General features: G+C 44.0%; 1 protein-coding gene across 1 annotated transcript in view; it reads left to right on the forward strand.

Moving 5' to 3' along the window:
* Positions 1-17691, forward strand: part of SLC2A8 (solute carrier family 2 member 8) — a 138681-nt gene extending 120990 nt beyond the window's left edge. The window contains exon 12 of the mRNA XM_069609496.1: positions 14947-17691. Within this exon, the coding sequence (XP_069465597.1) occupies positions 14947-15093 (147 nt within the window). The 3' untranslated portion in view covers positions 15094-17691. The remainder of the gene's footprint in view (positions 1-14946) is intronic.
* The last annotated feature ends 326 nt before the right edge of the window (positions 17692-18017 follow it).

Here is an 18017-nt window from a genome sequence, read left to right on the forward strand (position 1 = left end):
GCTAGGCCACAGTATATACCTTGACCACAGATGGATAAGGATAATTTAAGGTGTAAACTCCCGAGTTTAACTTCTGGCGCTGGGAAATGTATACATGAGTTAGAGAAAATTACGGGAGGAAACACGTTAGCTATAGGGGACATTAAAGGTCTCCTGATTGCCTTTGGGAAAGGGCTGATGACGTTTACTTATAATGAACAGATTGATAAAGCCAGCTCAAGTACAAGATAACTATTTACCATCCTCATATAACTCCTACCCCGCTACAGATCTCTGCTCCAAAGACAAATCTTGGTGCACCAAAATACAGGAGGCCCTAGCTAACAATCGGTCTGCTCAGAAAGAAAATTCTTGACAAAAAACTTAACCTGCCACCTCAAAATAACTCCCAAAAACAAAGACACAACATTCCCTCCTCAACCCAACGATTTGAATTCACACCTGTATCTACCCAAGAGGTTCTCAAAATCATAGCTTCCCTGAAACCTTCAAATTGTCAAGGGGACTCCTGCCCAGCCTCTGTCATTAAGGATGCAGCAAGCATACTCGCTCCCTTTTTCAGTTTGCTTATTAATGCCTTCTTCCGCACATGCACCGCAGCAAATAACTTGAATTCATGGGTGCTTCCTCTCTTAAAAAAAATCTGTTGACACCAATATACCCACTAACTTTAGACCCATCACCACTGTGCCTTTCTTGTTGAAGATTATAGACAAGACAGCCTATTATGAAATACAAAACTTCTTTGAGTCCAACAAACTACTAGGTCTCCGTCAATCAGGCTTCAGGCCACAACACAGAACAAAAACACCCCTGATTGACCTTAAAATACAAATTGACGACCTCAAAGATAAAGGAAACTCAGCCCTCTTGCTCCTACTGGATCTTGGCTGCCTTTGATTTGGTTGACCTCAAGGTCCTATGCAACCACCTTTCCACGCCAGCACATTTCTCACCAGAAGCCACAGCTTGGATCAAGTCCTTGTTAAGTAATAGTACAAAGAGTGTTTTCAGCATCGGCCGCAGCAAACCCTATCCCCATAACATGTGGAGTCCCTCAGGGCTCATGTGGGTCACCCACCATCTGCAATGCATTTACCAAACCACTGTTTGATGATCTAGATCAACTGGGTGTCACCTACACAAACTATGCAGATAACACCCAGATCCTTATCCCACTGACCGGTGACTATGACAAGGACCTAGCCCTGATTAACAGAATCTACCTTATCATTCAGGCATGGATGGGCACACATGGTCTCCGCCTAAATGACGAAAAAATGAGTGCCTCCTCCTAGCCTCCCCTGTCGATATCACCAAACTGGGTGACCAATACCGATCGTTTTAATATTGATGGACACAACATTTAAGTCGCCAGCGAGGTAAAAACATTGGGCTTTTACCTAACTTCCTCATTAAGCAAGGCCAAACAGGTCAGCGCAACAGTCTCTGCAACTACTTATACCTTTAAGCTCATCTGGGCCTGTAAATCCTTCCTTTCATCAAAAAGTTGTGTTATTCTGGCTAGATCCCTATTCTTGTCCAAAATCGACTATTACAATGCGCTTTACCTAGGGGCCAATAAACACATCACCAAGAAACTGCAGATTCTGCAAAATCACGCTCTTAGGACAGCCTTCGCAGACAGCATAGCTCCACCATAAGACGGGATAACAACTGGCTCTCTATTAAGGAAGGAATTCAACTAAAAACAGCATCTCTAACCTGTAAATGCCCCAATAATTCAGCCCCACAGTACCTCACTGATAAATTCTCTATAAAACACTGCACGACTCACCAGATGAGCCAATTCAGGAAGCCTACAAATCCCTAGATTTAAACTTAAAAAAGCAGGCGGTAGCAGCTTCCTGGTCCTAGCCGGCCAACTTTGGAATTCTCTCCCTTCTTCCTGAAGAACCAAGCAATCCTTCCACAGCTTTAGAAAAAATATGAAAAACTTGCTCTTCACCAGCGACACTCCCTACTAGCCTCACCAGCCCTCCTCCGATTCCACTGCTCATTGTGTACATATGCTATATATTATATTTTCTGTATTAAGTATTGCTTCTGTTATTACTGATGTCTGTAACTATGAATTGCATTTTCTTGTAATTTGCCCAGATACCCAAGGGTAAGGTGTGCACTATAAATAAAATAAACAAACAAGAGCAGGGTATTCTATTGTGTTACTACGGTAAACACTGCTCATGATGGAGCACCGTTCAATAACTGTAGGGCAGTGGTCTGGAAAGCGCTTAGAGTACTGTATATGGAAACATCCGACATGGGAGCTATAATGGCAAAGCAGATGCAGGACGGGGAGGATCGCCTTTTTTATATTCAGAATTTCCAAGAGCAGTGGGCTTTGGAGACAGGCGAGGCTTGGGGAGAAATCCATACCCTGTATTTAATCCTATATTGTGCCATGGGCTGCCAGAAGCAGTACAAAAGCAGCTCAAGATATTAGTGGGCATGGAAGCAAGGCCATGGTGAGAGATTCAGCTGACCATTTCACAAAATTGCAGCCAAGAAAAGAATCGAAAGAAAGACAATATTAGGAAAGGTGAAGAGGCAAAGTTAGTGCAGAAAAAATGATCTAAGTACGCCATTGAAGGGGCGATGTTGACTAGGGGGGACGGATTGCGTTCGTTGCAAGCATGCCGCAGGTGAAAAACCAAAGGCAGTTCGATCAAGGTAATAATGGTTTTGCACCACAGGGAATGGGAGGCTTTCGAGGTAGAGGCTTCCAGAATAATTAACGTGGGTTTCAAAACACACAGAACGATAGTCTAGGCATGCAGGAGGGGCAAGTTAGGAGGCCTCCTCTTGTAGGTTGGACATGTGGTATGCCAGGGCACTTTGCTCGGTCATGTAGAAGTCAAGGATTCGTGCAGAATGGGCAATTATCAAGAGGTGGACCACAAACGCACCTGCATATTCGCAGCAGAATGGAGATGGGTTTGTTCAGAATCAGACAGTGCAGCAAACACAAGCGCCGAGAATGTAACAAGATTTTCAAACACAGCAGGCAATAATGAATCCGCCACAAGGGCAGTCGCAACAGTCACCCACAGAGATACAGCAGAGCATAAGCACGGGTCAGTTAATGACTCCTAGAATAGGGGTTGTCTCTGGATACAGATATGATTGTAGTTGTATGTCCCTTCTCGAGGTGGATTGAAGCTGGACCGTGTACACACCCAGAGGCCACCTGTGCAGCAATATTTCTAGTACGAGAAGTATTTCATAAATGGGGAATATGTGAAGTATTAAGATCAGATAATGGCCCTTTGTGAATGAAATCTTTGAACAAATAAGCTTGCTGCTTAGCATAAAGCACAAGTTTTGATCAGCGTATCACCTGCAAGCGAACAGAGTTTGTGAGGGACTCAGCGGCTTGCTTAAAGAGAGAATAGCCAAATTGGAACTTACCTTGAAGAAAGGATGGTTGCATGGTCTACCACTGGCATTGTACGCATTGAGATATCAACCATGTTCAGATTACCATCTTGCCCCCATGAAATAGTGACAGGGAGGCGAAGGACACCTCTCACACCTCTGTCTAGAACTAGAAGTGATGCACAAACAACAGCAGAATTGTTAGGAAAGGAGTTACGTGATTAGTTAACATGCATGACCTCAAGTATATCTGTCATTTCAGATCAGCTCAAGCGGAAGGGGTGTGAAGCAGACTCAACAGCTTCCAGTGTATTGCATAATATTGGCCAATTAAAGTTTATTTTATCCTTCCTTAAAAACAAGTAAAATTGGGCAGCATTAGTAGTAATATCATTATGGCAGATCCTGAGAGACGTCCATGATGTACAAGAAGCTATTGTTGTAAATGGACTTGCCTGTACGTAATTTACACTTTCATTCTGTTCATAGTGATACAGCTCTCACTTGCAGTACGTACTGCTTACTATATAGACGTAAATGGAGCAAAGACTCCTGTTAATCTCCCTGTACAGAAGGAGGGTACTGATGTGGCAACTACAAGGCAGTCGAGACCTTATGTGATTGTTCCTACTCTAGAGATGCACACAGGGGCACCTGGTCCTGTAATGGATAAGCCTGGGCTACCTTTTAGAGGGAGGTCACTTATGGAGGTTCTGCAAGACCTCTTTATGCCCGCATATTATGTGAATAGGATGGACAGATCAAGATGAAGATGATTAAATCCAAGACAAGAAACAAGGCTCATACTAAGAATCACGTGATCAGATATGAAAAATCTGGATTGAAAGGAGCTGGAATCAGATGGGAAGTATACACAAGAGACGGGAAAGTCCAGGAAAATCTGCAGAAGAAATTCCTAGATGGAAGAACAGAGGCCAAATGCAGATTTGGGGATCAGCGCTATCACCAGATGGATGGGAAGGAGTGGTGATCTGCAGAGCATGGGTGGTCTTTGGATGTAATCAACCAGCCATTGACATAGTGCAGAATGGCTGCAAACCTCAATGGCCAAGACTTGCTAAGCTACTGACCTGGGTCGAAGATAGAGGAGGACCCTTGCAGATAGTACCTTTTGGAGAGTGCAAAGCTGTGCTTTAGAAACAATGGTCAAGGAAAGTTGGAGAGAATCAGAACTGTGGTCAAATCTTTGATGTACCAGGAATGAAACTTGGAACAGCAGTGATCATGGATCACTATTGGGCTTGTGGATCCACAGCGTATATGAAGCTACCCAAAGATTGGGGAGGACGATGCTCACTAGTGAATGTTCATGTTCCAGTGTTGGAGATTCCTATAAGTGACTTAAGTCTTGACAGTTTCCCGAAAGCAGTTGCTCACCTGAGGAAGAGGAGATCTAACAAAACACTATTCCCTAGATACAACCTAGGTCTGATTCTCAGGTGGGACAAGCAGTAATGTAGAGAAGGAGCCAAGTATCCCCACCTCAACCACTTCGCCTATATTGCCTATATGTTGGGAACCAGAGTGTGAGACACGTGCGGTACCAGTAAAAATACTGCATCAATAAGGTATCAACGATAAGTGACATCTTGGGATCAAGATAAAGAAACTTATGCTGCAGAAATGTTGAAGATATCAAGTTATTTTACACGTGTACAGATGCAAAGAAACGCAAGCAGACAAAGTATTCTTGAGACTACCTTTTATAGTGAATAGATTGTGGCATGCACCAACATATACATATATTGAAGCAAGTGGAAGTTTTGCACTACGCATTATAGCAGAGCTGGTCCAAAAAGGAAGGCCTCTTTTCCAGTTTGTCGCAGTTAAAAACAATTAAACAAATTAACAGGAGTGAAACTCAGAAAGGCAAGGCTGGATGAGCCCCAAGAAGCCAAGGCCATATCAGGCTGGGGTGAGCAGACATTGGATACAAATCGTATGAAAGAACAAAACTCCTGTTTAGAAGGCATGGACAAAAATGAGGAAGACATCAGAGGTCTATTAGAAAATAGTTTTTTAAATGCACTAGAGTTTGATTTTGTGGTCTTCAGTTATGTGGAAGGATGAAGTTGGACGAACATGATGATCACACCTACGCATGAGGGCAGAGCGTGCCTTCACTCCCCTGAATTCTCCAGAGCAAAAAAACACTCCCTAGGACAAGTTCAAAGCCTTAATTGACAGCAGACCACTGAGGTGAATATAATAATTGGTGGGAAGCTATGGTTAAGACTAGCTCACCAGCACCTGGAAGACCAGCCTGCGTGCTGCTAACGTAGGTGGAAAAGTACTGACGGAGGTTAGAGTGCCAACCAATGGTAGGGGACCTTATGATTAAGTGTCCTATAGTTTGTGTAACGTTGTGGCACGTTGTGAATTTAATGACGTTCATAGTGGCCTGTTTAAGGGGAGGGCTTAGTTGCCCCACCTGACGTTAAGAAACCTATGACTTTTCTTCACTCTCTGAGACTAGTATGGATAGAATACTTAGAGGTTCCTTAAGAACCTATCACAATTGCCACTAGGTTTTTGTAGTTTGCCATGTAGGAGGACGTTAGTAATACGTAGGTTGACATCATCAATGATAATTTTTTGCTATAAAAGAATGCTTTTTTAAAGATTCAATGAAAGACCTTACGCTGAGATGTCAGTTGTACTTCCCGTTTTAGATAATTGATATTAAAACAGTTATCTTTTTGTCAACTACCTGAGTCGTTTCGATTATTGATGTTTGAGTAACATCTGCATCCCCATCCATCTCAAGGGTGTTGCTACCTCGTCTTAAAGGGTTGGGGTCCAACAGTTCAGTACGAAGACATCTTTTCACTACTGTTCCTTCTCACAACCCACCTCCAACTCTGACTACTGCTTGCTAGTCTATGCCCAGCATGTGATTCTAAGCAGATTAACAAGCACCAGTAGACATGCATTACTTACCGTAATAGCATTTCTGAGGATTGTATCTGCTTAGAATCACAGGCGACCCCCCTTCCTCCCCGCTCAGATGGAAGGAACATTGACATCTTACTACCTCTCTCTTTTCTGTACTCACTCAAGATAGTCATAAGGCTCCCTCACGGCAGAAGAAATACAATCTCTGGGACCTGGACGCGTGAGGGATTTTGGGTACACTACACGTCACGTTAGGGATAGTGTTACAGGCACACCCATGTCGACGTCCCCTTTCAATCCTCGAAAGACAAGTTGTAATACTCTGCAGTTACCACTAGGTGTTGGACTATGTACACAGCATGTGAATCTAAGCAGATACAATCATCAGAAATGCTATTACGGTAAGTAATGCATGTCTTCTCTCCTGGCCTCTCTCTTGCTGTGGCCACCATCTACAGGACTCTTGGCCAGGCTACTCTCTTTCTCTCTGAGTGGGCTGGCCTCTCCACATCTCTCCTTACCTTTTCCTCTCAACTTCTCCTCCTCTGAGACCTCAACATCCACCTGGATGCTTCTGATCCCTCATCTGGTCTCTCTCTCTCCCTCTCCCTCTCCCTCGCCCTCTCCCTCTCCCTCTCTCTCTCTCTCTCTCTCTCTCTCTCTCTCTCTCTCTCTCTCTCTCCCTCTCTCCCTCTCTCACTCTCTCCCCACTGTCCCCCAGGCAAAGCACACCCCAGACCCATTGCCTACCTTCTCGGTCATTCTGCCCATGAAGCGTTGAAGCGTGTGACTGTAGATGCCTTTGCCTCTACTTTCTCTGCTACTCCTATGGCTGACTCACACCCTGACAGGGCCCTTTCTAACCGCCATCTTGCTATTTGCAACACTCTGGACATCCTTGCTCCTGCCACCAGAATCTGTTTGAAGCCTACCTCCAAGGATGGCTGAGAGGAAGTGGAGGGCTTCTGGTGCATCCTCTGAAAAACTGGCCTACCGCCTGCTCCAAAGGCGATCCAGACTTTATCCTGTCCAAGAAGAGAGTCCACATCCAAGCCTGTGTCTCTGTGGCCTTTAACAACACGCCCAAACTCTTTAAAATCTGCCAGGCACTGGCCAATCCTTCTGCAGTCTCCACCTCTCCTGTTCCCTCCCAGGCCCTCTGTACGGCCCTGGCTTCTCAGTTCACTACTAAAACTATCCTGTCCTCTCTCTCCCCTCCACCCCCTATACTTCTCTCGGCCCCCCTCTGGCCGCCTCACCCTCTCCTCCTCTTTCTCTCTGATAACCCCTGGCGATGTTTCGAGACAATTCTGATCTATGAAAGTATCTTCCAAATAGGTGCTCCTCTTCTCCTCTAGAACCATCAAGTACCACATTTGACACCCTCGCACCAGCCTTGGCCAATTTCTGCAATCACTATTTCGCCACTGGAACTTTCCCCTCGTTCTTCAAGCACTCCCTTGGGCACCCCCTCCTAAAAAAGCCTTCTGCAATCCTACCTGTCTAGCTAACTATTGCCTGATTTCTATCACTACTTTCCTAGGCAAACTTCTGAAACAACTGGCCATCTCCAAGCTTATTCTTAATACTGAAACTGTTGGTTGTCTCCATGATCATCATACTGGCTTCAGAGCAGCCAGAAGCACGGAAACTGCTCTCCTGAACACCCGTGAAGATTGGCTCTCCAATCTCGACTTCAGCATCAGAGTGGTGCGCCTCTAATGATCTTTGCCTTAATGCCAGTAAGACAGAGATCCTTCTCCCGCTTTCCCTCTCTCTGGCTGCCTTCCATGGGCCTTCTTCCTTCGCCTTCCTGTGAGGCAAAAAACCTTGGGGTCATCTTTGACTCCACTCTTCCCTTCTCTCCTCACATCACTGACCTTTCCAAAAAGGCCCATTACCAGCTTCACCTCCTCAAAGGTACCCTTCCTTTTCTCACTTTCTCTTAGAATCTCATTGTCTCCAGAGCCCTGGTTCTCTCTAGGTTGGACTACTGGAACAGCCTCTTTCTCAATCTGCCTTCCTCTACTCTCCGCCCTCTGCAACTAATCAAGGAACAGGACTGCACGACTTATTCGTGGCTTCTAACCCAAGGACCGTATCTCTCCAGCCCTGAAATCTCTCCATTGACTGTCAGTGGCTGCACGGGTCTAGTTCAAGACCCTCTGCATCGTACACAAGGCTTTCATCTGGAGCCAGGGCCAGCACTACATCCAGCACTCTCTTCCTAAATACCTTCCTTTTCAAGCCCCTCGCTCTGCTGCCTCCAACTCTTTGAGGGTCAGATACTTCTCTGGGCTGTGAGTAGCAGGCAGATCACTTTCCTCTGCAGGTGCCTCCCTCTGGAACGGCCTGCCTGCACCTCTCAAACTTGAGCCGGACCACCTGAAATTCCAGAAGCAGCTCAAGACTTTCCCTTTCTCCTCTGCTTTGTCTCGATCTCCCTCCCGTGCACACCTATCTGCCAGACTTATGGGTTGCTTATATACCCTCAGAGTCTCACTGGGTACTAGGCTCCTCCATGACCAGTCTCCCTGTACTACGTCCAGGCCTGCCGTACGCTAGGGGCTGTAACTGTAACCTCTACAGTCCCCCGCCTCCTTGCACTTACCGAGAGCTGTGCTGCCCTAGCTGCACTTGCTCCGAGCAATGCTGCCCTGATTGCACTTTCCCTATGCCTTGCACTTCTCCCATAACCTGCTCCTTTCGCTACCGTACTTGCACGGTCTGAATGACACAAGTCCTAGTAAGATCGTTTGCCTTGTCTTCCCTCCGTACCCTTTGTTTTGCTAAATATTTGCTGCCTTCGAGCACACACGTGTGAAATCTGCTCTTTTATTAAATTGCTGCCCAGCTGTATTATGCCTGACAGAAACCTGGCTGCAGGCAACTTCAGCCCCAGCTCAGGTTCAGGCCATTCCCCCCTCACTACCATATTATCCATCTGGACCGACGGTCACCGCAGCATGGGGGTGGGATTGCTGTAGTCTACAGGTCAGAGCTTACTGTTATTCAGCTCATTCGCTCCCATTGTTTGGTCACAAAAGCTTTACTTTTCAGATGTGCTATCTCTCCTGTGGTTATATGCTACTTTTTGCTGATATATCTTCCCCCTGTAGATTTCCTGGAACTTTTTATCGATTTACTGGCTGACCTCCAGGTACAATATACTTACTTGGTGGTACTTGGAGATTTCAATCTGAAATGTAATCTCCCTCGACCTCCAGCTCTTAATATCTTCTTTGATATACTGTTGGATCTTGAATTGCACCAATATGTATTAGGACCTACGCATAGGTTTGGCAATACACTGGATCTGATTTTGGCTAAGAAAACCTTTTTGACCTTGCAGTCAGTTGAATCTGTTTTGTGGTCTGACCACTCACTGGTACCTGCAAGTTTATAACCGCGGAGGTGCAACCTAAGATTCCTGCGGGTAAAGTCTGGCAGTGCTCTTGGCGCACTGCAGATATGCTTGGCCGTCCGATTTCTCTTCCTTTTCTCTCAGAGCTTCTGGAGTCTCTGGTGTCACCCCTATTGTCCACTCTGTCCAGAACGACATGGCCAGGCCAGGCTAGTGGATGCAGGTGGGATGGGTGCCCTGATTCTGTTAGATCTATCAGCAGCATTCGACACTGTTGACCACCCCATTCTTCTATCCTGTCTTGCCCAGATAGGTATATCTGGGCAGGCACTGGCCTGGTTCCTGTCATTCCTGGTGGATCGTACTCACTCTCTCTCTTTGCCCCCTTTTCTTTCTGCTTCTTCTCATCTTTGGTGTGGAGTGCTGCAGGGTTCTTCCTTGTCTCTGATTCTATTATTTACATTTGGGCACTTGTGTGTCTCATCCGCCCCTTCAGCGTCAGGTGCTACTCCTATGCCGACGACACTCAGATCCGGATCCGTTTAGATCTTGATCAGGCTGAGATGTCGTGTCTGGGGAGGTGCCTGGCTGCCATTGGGGAGTGGATGAACTACAACTGGCTTAAACTGAACGGAGACAAAACCGAGGTACTGGTGGTGGGCTGTCCCTCCCCCCCGATCCTTCACTTTGGGTGTCCTCTTTCTGGCCGCCTGCTCTTGGCCCTTTACCAGTCCCGGTGGAGAAGGTGAAAAACATGGGTGTCCTTCTGTCGGCATCCCTCTCCATGGACAAACAATTGGCAGCTGTTTGCCAAGCTGGCACTTTCAGCAAATAACTTTAAGGAAAGTGTTTCCCATGATCCCTGTTTCTCTTCATCTGCCTCTGGTGGCAGCGTTGATATTATCCCGGCTAGATTACTGTAATTCATTATATCTAGCTCAGCCGAAGGGATTGACTCAGCGTCTGCAACGGTTACAAAATCTTGCTGCCCGGGTGGCAACAGGCATGCCCTATGGAGCCCACATCTCTATGGTGCTTCGGACTCCGTTGGCTCCCAGTGATCCAACGCATTAGGTTTAAAGCGTTGTGTATCACGCATCAGGAAATACACGCTCAGGGTGTGGAATTTTTTTTATATAAATTTACTTGCTACCATCCGAACAGGCGGCTGCATTCTGCAGCTGCTGATCTGCTTGTGGTACCTTCCTATCGGCGTGTCCGGATTGAAGGACGAGCCTTCTCCATTGCAGCAGCTGTGCTATTGAATGACATCCTGCTGGCCATAAAGAAATTATCCAATCACCTGGCCTTCAGGAAAGCTGTGAAGACATTCTTGTTTTAGATGCTGCTGTGTTCCTTGATTTTCATCGCCTGTCTTATCCTCTAGCGCCATGATACCTTACTGTGACCATGCGCTTTAGAAATGTATGTAACATAACATAACCCTCTCCTGTCTTGTCGCGCCTTGAAACACATGTGTACAGGTGCGTTATAAATGCCTTATCAAATTATAGATCCTAATACTAAAAACATCAATTCTATTGACTGTTCACATAAAGACATGGTCCTCTATCTAACACACCTCTTGGATTCAGGACTCATTTTCAACTCTCTAAAGGTCCACCTTGTTGCCCTATCTGCGTACACCACATCTCATAGCAAATTTTCATGGTGGCAAATTCCTGTAATTAAGGCATTCATGGAAGGGATAAAAATACTTCACCCTCCTATTTATAACCCAACTCTCGGTTGGGACTAGAATGTTATCACAAGACTAATGGGACCACATTTTGAGCCAATGCATAACCCCATTCTTAAGGCCCTCACCTATAAAACAGCCTTCCTAGTGGCCATTACCTCTATAAGGAGAGCTGGTGAACTGCAGGATATCCCAGTTCAAGACCCATTTGTGACTATCCATAAAGACAATGTGGTACTGCGCATGCACCCACGCTTTGTGCCTAAATTAATTCCATGTGAATCGATCCATCAAACTTCCTACGCTCTTTCAGAATCAGAATCCCACCAACTTAGCTGGCGGAAGCCTCCATACACTAGATGTTAGGAGAGCAGTGGTGTATTACCTTGAAAAGACAAAACAACTAAGAAAGAAAGGCAAGCCAATTCTTTGTCTCTGTTGCTCCTGGTAGAGAAGGAACCCTGTCTCTAAATCCCTGGTTTCTAAATGAATTGTGAAATGCATCACACTGTGTTACTCTCTTGCCAAGAGATTTACCCTTTATGCCTAGAGCTCACTCTACTCGAGGCACAGGAGCTACTTTAGCCTTTATTGTGAATGGTCGTCTTGATTCTATTTGCAAAGCAGCTACCTGGAGTTCTGTTGGCACTTTCACTCAACATTACTGAGTAGACGCGCACTCCAAGTCTGATTCTCTGGTGGGACAAGCATTTCCAAGACATCCCTTTGCTACTGTTCCTTCACACACCCCACCACCGTCTCCTGGTACTGCTCGCTAGTCTATGCACAGCATGTGATTTTAAGCAGATTCACCAAACATCAGAAGATATACAGTAATCGCCGTATCCTATTTCTGATGATTGTATCTGATTAGATTTACATGAGCCTTCCCTTCTTGGAGTAGAAGGAACATAAACTCCTTACACGTTCTTCTGTACTCCCTCATGCATTCTGGAAGGCTCCCTCACAGCAGAACAAAAACAACCGGTGTCTGAAGGATTTTGAGTACATTACACGTCCCGTTGTACACGCCCATGTCGACGTCCCTTTTCAATCTTCGAAAGATGCAATACTCAGCGATTACCACGAGATGTCGGACTATATGTATATGCACAGCATGTGAATCTAAGCAGATATAATCATTGGAAATATGATTACAATGAGTAATGTATGTCATTCCCCAGGTTTCACCCTGGCAAAGCCTACTCCCTTTTATTCTGCGTTGAATTCGACTTTATGATGTTTCCAAACAGCTTTGAGCACACACCTATTCTGATACGCTCATGAGCCCAATGTTCTTCATAGATTCTACTCCCATTTGTTTCCTCCACTCCTTCTTGCTGTTTAAAGTGCTAAGGTACAGCCTTTCAAGGAGGTTTTTCTATGCGAATCTTCAAAATAAAGGTTTGTGAAAAACATAAGAACATGTTTGCATTTAATACTCTAGTCTGTACGCTGGGTTGTGCACATTGTCTCGGTGAAAGAGTAGCCCATAGGACCCAGAAGACAATGTAGACACACGCCCACCTGTTTTTTCATCAGACGCCAAATATTCATTAAAAGAGCATATAAAAAATCCTTCGGAGAAAGTGTTTGACACGTTAGGGTGATGCTCATCTGCAGATCAGAAAAGCAGATTTATGTAGTGAGGCAAATGTAGCAGAAGCTGTACATTGAGGCTATGTAATGTTTGTAACAGCCAGAAGGTTCACTTTAAATTAACTGTGCATTTCCTGTATCAATTGTTTTTCTCCCAGATCAACATTTATTATGGTTCTTATGCACTAGTTAATTAATTCATGCATAATTACATAATGCAAATGTGACTACAGCTAATGCTGGCATGCCTACAAAGATACATTAAATAATATAAAGTTTGTCTTGGACAAAGCTAGAAGGGGGATGGGGTTAGAATGTACTGGTGAATAAAAGGCCACTTTAGAAACCTGTTTGATTCAGAAACTCAATTGTCCTCTCTGACCAGATTCTGAGAAATTCTAACATTGAAAATTTGCTGCCTTGAACTCGGCCAGCGGTTTTATCCACAAACATGTGACCATGCTAAGTTTCAACCCAGTAAGTTTAATTGTGAATGTACATTTATAGGGGATGAGGGCATGCAGTGGTGGGAAAAGTTGTGGGATGGGGTCAACGATGTGGGTGCCTTCCTGCTTGCTGCTCTTTTTCCCTACTTAAGGAGCCCTCCAGCTTCTTTTCCTTTGCAGATGGGGAGCAGGTGCAAGTGGATCTAGGTCACCTGGCCTAAGCCCTGCCCACCTGGTGCCTTCCTGCCTGCCGCTCTTTTTCACCACTTAGCAAGCCCCGCCCACTTGGTGCCTTCCTCCTTGCCGCTCTGTTTCCCTACTTAAGGAGCCCTCCAGCTTCTTTTCCTTTGCAGATGGGGAGCAGGTGCAAGTGGATCTAGGTCACCTGGTCTAAGCCCTGCCCACCTGGTGCCTTCCTGCCTGCTGCTTTTTTTCACCACTTAGCAAGCCTTCCTTCACCATCACCGTCTTGTGGCCAATGCTGGATTTGACTTTTATGGAGTTCATTCATGGTGCGTCACTCTTAACTCTCATGCTGGACTTCCTTTGCATCTTGTACTCATGGTGGCCCTGAATCATGCTGTTCCCTTCTTCATCTTGTATCCTGGCTTGCAACATCATGTGTTACTACTGACTTCTGCAATTGTATTCGCTCTCCACTCTTGCTTCTCCACTCTTTTTGACTGCTTACTCTCTGTTCTCTCCTCCCTTCCCTTCTCCCTTTTCCTATCTCCTCCCCTTACTTTCTTCTATGCACTTACTCTATCAGAATTGTCCCTGGACCTAATATGATAGCACCCTCTTCTGTTTCCTCCACCCTCCCATTGCTGTTTTTTTCCTCCCCACCACCCCTCCAGCACTATCTGAAATGTCGTCAAGCCTAGTATGATAGTCGCTTGTTTTGTTCCTCCCCTCCCTTTCTGCACCCCTCTCCCTCACATTTTATTTTTCTCCGGCTCTACCAGAAATGTCATCAGGCCTAGTACGGTAGTCGCCTGTCTGTTTCCATTTCCTTCCTTATCTATGTCTTAGCTCTTGCACCATCTGAAATGTCGTCAGGTCGAGTACGATAGTTAATTTCACATCCTTACTGTTCATGGCCTGTAAGAATGTGGTTGTATTTTCCCTTGTTCCCTCCCTTGCCTTGAAGCGCTTTGAAACACATTGTGTATAGGCGCTATATAAATAAACAATCATATCATATGTATGGAGGAAACCCCCCTCATTAAAGGAAGGAAGAGAAAAATAGCAATGATAAAACTTACCTGGTTGAAACTTACCACTTTCACATTTTTGGGGTCGAACCTCATAGAAACATTACATTCTAGCATTTACCAGAAACCTGTAAAAACTGCATATTCAGTTGGCTTATTTTTCAGTTTGCTAATGTACCATATTTATTTCTAAAGTTGACTTTTTCTGACTCTTGACATGTTTAATATTCTCTTGTTGCAGTTTATGGCTTTTTCTAAATGTTTACTGACATTCTTCTCATTTATACCTCTTCTGATTATTTCTTTTAGGTTGCATTGACTTCCTATGGAACCTTCTGGTTCTTTGCCGGGTTCTGTATCTTGAATGTATTTTTTACCATCTTCTGTGTCCCCGAAACCAAGGGGAAATCCCTGGAAGAAATTGAAGCTCACTTTCGAAGATCACCGTATACCTGACGAGTGTAACGTCAGGGGAAAGTTTGCATCACAGCATTCTCAGTACATAACTTTGTTGCAGACACTGGAGAACCACATTGCGTGCCGAGTGTTCAGCAAAGTATGTGCACGCAGCACAGAGAGACTGAATGTCCATTTGTTAATTTGTCTGTTTCTGTTTTAATATAATGGGGAATTCTTTTCTTAACAGAAAACGATGGTAGGTTTTTTGCATTCAAAGCACAAATAATTGAATCCCTCTTCTTGACATCACAGCTTTAAATATCTACTCTTCAGAGTTTTAAGTTAATACAAAGGTACTTTGCTACTTTTCAAAAATATGTATTTTCAAAAAATATATATTTTCATGTGCGTTAACAGCTTGAAACATTATCCAAATTTGCATGGTCTGTATATCGGTAGTCGTACTATCATTTGTTTGACCTAGTTGGACCAAAGATGAAATAGTATGTTTTCTTCCCTTTTGGAAGTTTCTTGAAAATACCATGTGATAAAGAAGAAATATTCTTGAAAGAGAATTTTACTTAAACAGGATATGTGGAAGAAGCCTTTTTCTGTGAATGTGTTTGCTCTCGGCTAAAGGGATTACGTTTTGCCTTTTTCCAGCCTATTAGAATGCCTGCACACACAATCCAACATTGCATTGATAAGAAGCGAGTCTTTTTTTTATTTTTTTTTTTTTATTGAAAAACGACAGTTTCTTTTTCTTCTTTTTTTTTTTTACAAAAAAAGAAAGAAAGAAACTTTTGTTTCAAACATTTGTTTCATCTTCCACGCGTTGTAGCATCACCGGCCTCTACTGTGGCCACAAGGAAAGTCAGACGTACATGCAACCATCTCAGCCCTTAGGTTGGACGTTCCTTGTAGTTGGGGGGGAAACCTCAGGATAGCGTTCAAGTAGTTTACGATCACGCAAACATGTTTGACATTTTGTCCAGAAGAAATTAGAAGCCACCAGGTAGACATATCTCCATACTTAGGGGCATATTTGCCTAGATGAATAGAGCGAAGGTCGTCAATGGCTGGACATATTAGAATTAGATGTTTCAAGGTTTCAACCGAAACTGCACAAAAGCGGCAAAGGTTATTATTTACATTGGGATGATTCCTTTGAAATAAGATTTCCTTCGTGTTCAGCGTATTTAGGCGGAAGCGAAGGAATTGTTCCCGGTAATGACGAGTATAACATTGAGTCAGGTAATAGGGCTGGCAATTTAGTTTTTTTTTAGCGTTGCCCAGCCATTGGGAGGCAGCGAGATTTGTATGTTTTCCCATATTAACTATCCATGCCCATTCTTCAAATTTTCTTTTGGCCAATTTAGGACGGGAAAATAGATCAAAATTGTTTATCTGCTGCAGCAATCCACTCTTGAACTCTTATACTCCATTGATCCAACAGGCAGCTGATTTTCGTGTCGTCAGAGGCGGTAAATATTCTATAGGCTTGCGCACCGCGCGCTTCTCTCATCTTACGCCACAACGAAATAGACTTCCAGATCACATGGGTAAAGAGTGAATTCAGCGATAGTTCATGACATATCAACATAATTGGAAGACAGTTTGGCAGGTTGAGGACACGTTTCCAAAAGAGACCCTCTAATACATTCCAATTTTGCTCGCTGATATTCCATCCTGCTTCTGCACCAAATGTTAAAATTGGTGTTACCTTTTGGAGGTAGAACGTTAGGACTGGGGTCAGGGAAAATTTTCCAAAGATTTTATTGATTTTGGCTGCTTGTAGCGCTAGATTTACGGCTTTCTGTTTTAGACCTTTTAGCCATTGTGCTTCACAGATGGAGTTGTTTAATTCAATACCCAAATAACGGATCGAATTAACTGAAATTAATGGCTGGCCACCAACAGCCCATTTGAATGCACGGTCTCTTCTGCCTGATGTAGGTCCAATAGACAAGATTTTAGTTTTTTCTGTGTTGATGACAAGCGAGTGTCTTACATAATATGTACTTTTATTTTTCATAATTGTACTCCCATATCTCTCAGGGTTTTTGTTGCTGAAAATGTCTGACACTCAAGGAAAAAGAGTGCAATGTAGAAAATATTTACAGTTCTTGAGAGCTTCCATCATATCGCTGTGCTGTGGCTTTCTGCACTTGTGAAGATGCGTTTCTATTTTTTAAAGCTAGGGCGAACACAGGAAATCTCACTCGCTCAATCTTTCTTTTGCTTTCTTTCTCTTGTTCTTCAATCTCCTGTCCCCTTCTTTTTCTCTGCACTTACTCTCCCTCATCCTTCCCCTCTCTTCCCAATTGGAATGGGCGTTCTGAGCAGTATTCAGACTTAATAGTATACTCCTAATGTTAGAATGTATATTAAAGTCTCATGTTGCTAGATATTGTTACATTCAGATTATGATGTGAAATATGTTGTTTTGTAAGCAAAATGCTGTGCGTCTATAAATACCTATTGTACATAACTATATATCTAGGGAGCAGATAGTATGCTGTTTTTGTACAATTAATCATTTGCTAAGACACACATGCTTGTTACGATGATATCTACTTTGAAAAACTGATTGCACTAATTTCCACGTATGTCTAAATATCTATGGGACCGAATAATAAAACTTGTCAACTATGATAGGTTCACGTTGTTGATTTCCCTCCAGGGCTAATGATTTACTTATTTGTGTTAAATGGAATGTACTATTTTGCTCAAGTAATACCAATGCATGCTTCTCCCTTTGGCATATTGTTTCATAAAGTTGAAATGGAATCAATAACGATCACTAGCCTGGTTAAATAGGGAAACTGAGCATGTATTCTACCACTAGTAAAACAAGACAAATCCGAACTCCCCAGTGATAGCATGTAACCTTTAGTATTACACCGCTATCTTCTTGGGGCACACTACTCCAATACTACAGAATGCTCACAATGCCCAGAATTAGGCAGTTTATCTCTTTT

This window comes from Ambystoma mexicanum, chromosome 8 (genome assembly GCF_040938575.1).
Source record: "Ambystoma mexicanum isolate Mex_15411 chromosome 8, UKY_AmexF1_1, whole genome shotgun sequence".
Taxonomy (NCBI): Eukaryota; Metazoa; Chordata; class Amphibia; order Caudata; family Ambystomatidae; genus Ambystoma; species Ambystoma mexicanum.